The sequence below is a fragment of the Hipposideros armiger genome, unplaced genomic scaffold (genome assembly GCF_001890085.2).
Source record: "Hipposideros armiger isolate ML-2016 unplaced genomic scaffold, ASM189008v1 scaffold_337, whole genome shotgun sequence".
NCBI lineage: Eukaryota > Metazoa > Chordata > Mammalia > Chiroptera > Hipposideridae > Hipposideros > Hipposideros armiger.
In genome coordinates, this window is record NW_017731687.1 from 1,098,123 (window position 1) to 1,101,371 (window position 3,249).

Genomic DNA, 3,249 nt, shown 5'->3' on the forward strand with positions numbered 1-3,249 from the left:
CCTACTCTTCCTAGAAAAGTCACTGACGAGGCTGTTAGTTTTCCCACAGACCCTGGGATATGAGATTTCACTTTTTTATTATTTTGTTTTATTTTATTTTACTCTTTCAACCTCAAAGAGCAAGAGAACTCCAGTTGACAGCCAACTAATAACTATTTGAAACCCCATAAAGCAGAGAGGGGATATGGATAAAAAGGGAGAAAGGTGTGGTAAGATGCTACAAACTATCCAGTTTGATGGACATAAATAATGTTTTGTAAGTAACAATGTTTCGTTCATTAGGCCAGGTATTCATCTCTTAACAAAGAGTAAGGTATATTGCAATTCCCACATACAGCTCCCTACAACCGCACCCTCCATACAATCAGGATAGATGCAGACAGCGTCGAATCATTTGGGGACTCTCACAGAAGTCCTTAAATGCAGCCTTCACCAAAAAGAGGGTATATTGCACATTCAGATGCCCAACCCATGACAGATATGTGCTGTGAGTGAGAAATAAATTTCTATTGTCAGCCACCAAGATGTCATTGTCAGATTCTTTAAAGAAAGATGGTGTAAGCAGGCATTTGCTGCATGGAGGGTGCCCAGTGCCAGGAAGTGTGAATTCTTGAGGGGTGGCACCAGGAGACCAGAGTTTCTTGGGCCCGTGGAATCACAAACTTGCCACAATGATAGTAAGTGGAGACCCCCTGGTAGTCTGTTTCATTGTTCACTCATAGTGGTGGCCTCTCCCAAGGGGTGCATTATAGGTCCTTGACCTGTTGATGAATAACTTGGCCAGGTGATTCTTTTAGCCACAAAAAGTGACATATGTTGCAAATTTAAGAGATAGCATGGTTCACTGTGCTCTCTTTACCTTCTGCCATGACGACCCATAATACTGCAATGTTTCACCAGCCTGGTCCCTGAGGAAAGATGACATGGAGCACAGTCAACCAAGGATGTGTGCTGGCCGTGACAAGTAAATCTTCGCTCTAGTTGTGCATGAAGAGTTGTGGTTGGTTGTTATTGCAGCATAATTAGATAAACCCATATCCAGATATCTGCCAAAACAGGACTGTTGGATGTGTACTTCACTTACTGTCATTACTGGGTGGGAATTGCAAGCCCTGACATCAGGCAGAGATAGAGGTCCGAGGGCTGCTGAATAGCCAGTGGCTGCTGGCCGACACTCCCCAGGTGCCACCCAGATGTGGACATTGGTTAGTAAAACCATCAGAAGACAGCTTGGGGAACTACTGCTCTGTTAGCCCTTGTCCACATCTGACCTGTAGCTTGTGGACCCTGTAAGGCCCAGACCTCAATGGTAGTGTTGTGATGTAGTGTAGTGCAATGTGAGTGTAGTGATACCTAAGAAATTGCTGTAGGGCACATAACAGACATTTATTAGACCTCTGAGCTCTTTCTATTAAAAAAAAAAAAGAATTCCAGGAAGCAGTTACCTGAGGATGAGAAATAGGGAAAGCAAAGGAACAAACAAAAAATACATGAGATTTGGAAACTGAAAGACTGGTTTGGATTTCAGCTTCCCTACGCACTAGCTGTGTGACTTTAAGCAAGTTACTTCACCTCTCTGAGCCTCATCTGAAAAATGTCTGCGAAATGGAGAACTACCTATTAACCACTCCTGATGAGCAGGGATTCCCTCCTAAAAACCCTTTCCCCCTCCCCATGGAACCAGTATTAGTCATCTGGTTGTTGANCGAGCATGAGCCCTCATCTGCTTGCTGCAGGAGCCAAGGGAAGAGAAGTCAGCTGAACATGATCTCTGACCTCGATGCGGGGAGGGGCGGGGAGGAGGGAGGGAGCGGAGGCGCAAGAGACACGTCAACAGCAGAGGCAAACACACCGTGGTCAGTGCTGCGGCAGGAAAGCAGAGGTCCGTGGGGAAGAGAAGTCAGCTGAACATGATCTCTGACCTCAATGCGGGGAGGGGCGGGGAGGTGGGAGGGAGCGGAGGCGCAAGAGACACGTCAACGGCAGAGGCAAACACACCGTGGTCAGTGCTGCGGCAGGAAAGCAGAGGTCCGTGGGGAAGCCGCCCCGGTGTTCCAGCCTGCGGCGACGCGAGCTCATCGTCCTACAAAGCAGCCCATGAACGCTGCCGACTAAGATTTCCTAGCGGCTCTTGCCCCCACGAAAAGTCTGCTTCCTCGAGTTCCCCAGTATATGCTCCCACTCCTCAAAATAAGGCTGCTGCTCTCCCAAGGCAGCTGTCGGCTCTCCGGGACCTACTCTCCCGTCCCCCCCTCCAGGGAAGCCTTCTCCAAGCGCTTCCTTCACACAGTTCTTACACGACAGGGTCTGTTTGGGGGTCTGGGGTCTGCGTCGCGGGTCCGCCCCCCTCGCCAGCCCTCCGTTCCCATAGCAACCAGCTCACCACTTCGCGCGCCCGGCTGGAGAAGTCGCCTTTGGGCCGGGGGCTCCGGCGGAACAACTCGTCGCGGCTGCCATCGACGCCGCTGCCCACCGCCACTCCCAGCGCTTTGTTGCGCGTCTTCACGGTCTTGACGCTAGCCCGGAACAGCAGCGTGATGTCCACCGCCATGGCGACCCGCACCTACGGCCCCCGACCCCGCCGGCCCACGTCAGCAGGAGGCGACCACGGCGCAAGCCCGGCCGCTGGAGGACTGTTCCGGCTGCGCACGCCTCCGCCCGCCAACGGGGACGCGAGAAGAAAGGTTCCGGCCTCCGCAGGATGAACGCAGCGAGAGGAGAAAGGTTCCGGCCTCCGCCCACGCGCGGGACGGGTTCCGGGAGCCTCCCGAGCCGGGAGACGACTACACCTGTGCCCCTAGCTCCTCCCAGAAAACCTGGTCCGGCTTGGCGGCGCGAGGGTCCCGGAGCCCCGAGCCCCCGTGAGCCGGCTGAGGGCGTGCGGGCCCCGGGGGCGAGAGAACGGAGAAGGCAGAAGGCTCGATCCTTCGCGTTGTCTCCCGCACAGACGGAGCCCGGCCGCGCGGGTTGCCGGGAACCAGAGGCGACCCGGCCTGACCTTTGACCTCAAGGACTCACCTTGTGCGCGACCGAAGCTCGGCGCGAGAAGGTGACAGTCTGGGGTCAATAAGTGCTAGGGCAGAGCAGGGGTGCGCGGCGCAGAGGCCTTTCGTTTTCCGCCTCCAGCCTCCAGAAGCCAGTACCGTCCTCGGCGTGGTATTGTGAGGATTCAATGCGATAACACGTGAAAAATATTTTGGCCCTGTTGCCTGGCTCCTAGTGACCAGCACACATGAGTTACTGTTGTTA

The 3,249-nt window shown here is 53.8% G+C and overlaps 1 protein-coding gene across 1 annotated transcript in view; it reads right to left on the reverse strand.

Annotated features, from left to right (window-relative positions):
- Positions 1–2,951, reverse strand: part of STX18 (syntaxin 18) — a 115,455-nt gene extending 112,504 nt beyond the window's left edge. The window contains exon 1 of the mRNA XM_019661162.1: positions 2,384–2,951. Within this exon, the coding sequence (XP_019516707.1) occupies positions 2,384–2,551 (168 nt within the window). The 5' untranslated portion in view covers positions 2,552–2,951. The remainder of the gene's footprint in view (positions 1–2,383) is intronic.
- Positions 2,952–3,249: the final 298 nt, after the last annotated feature.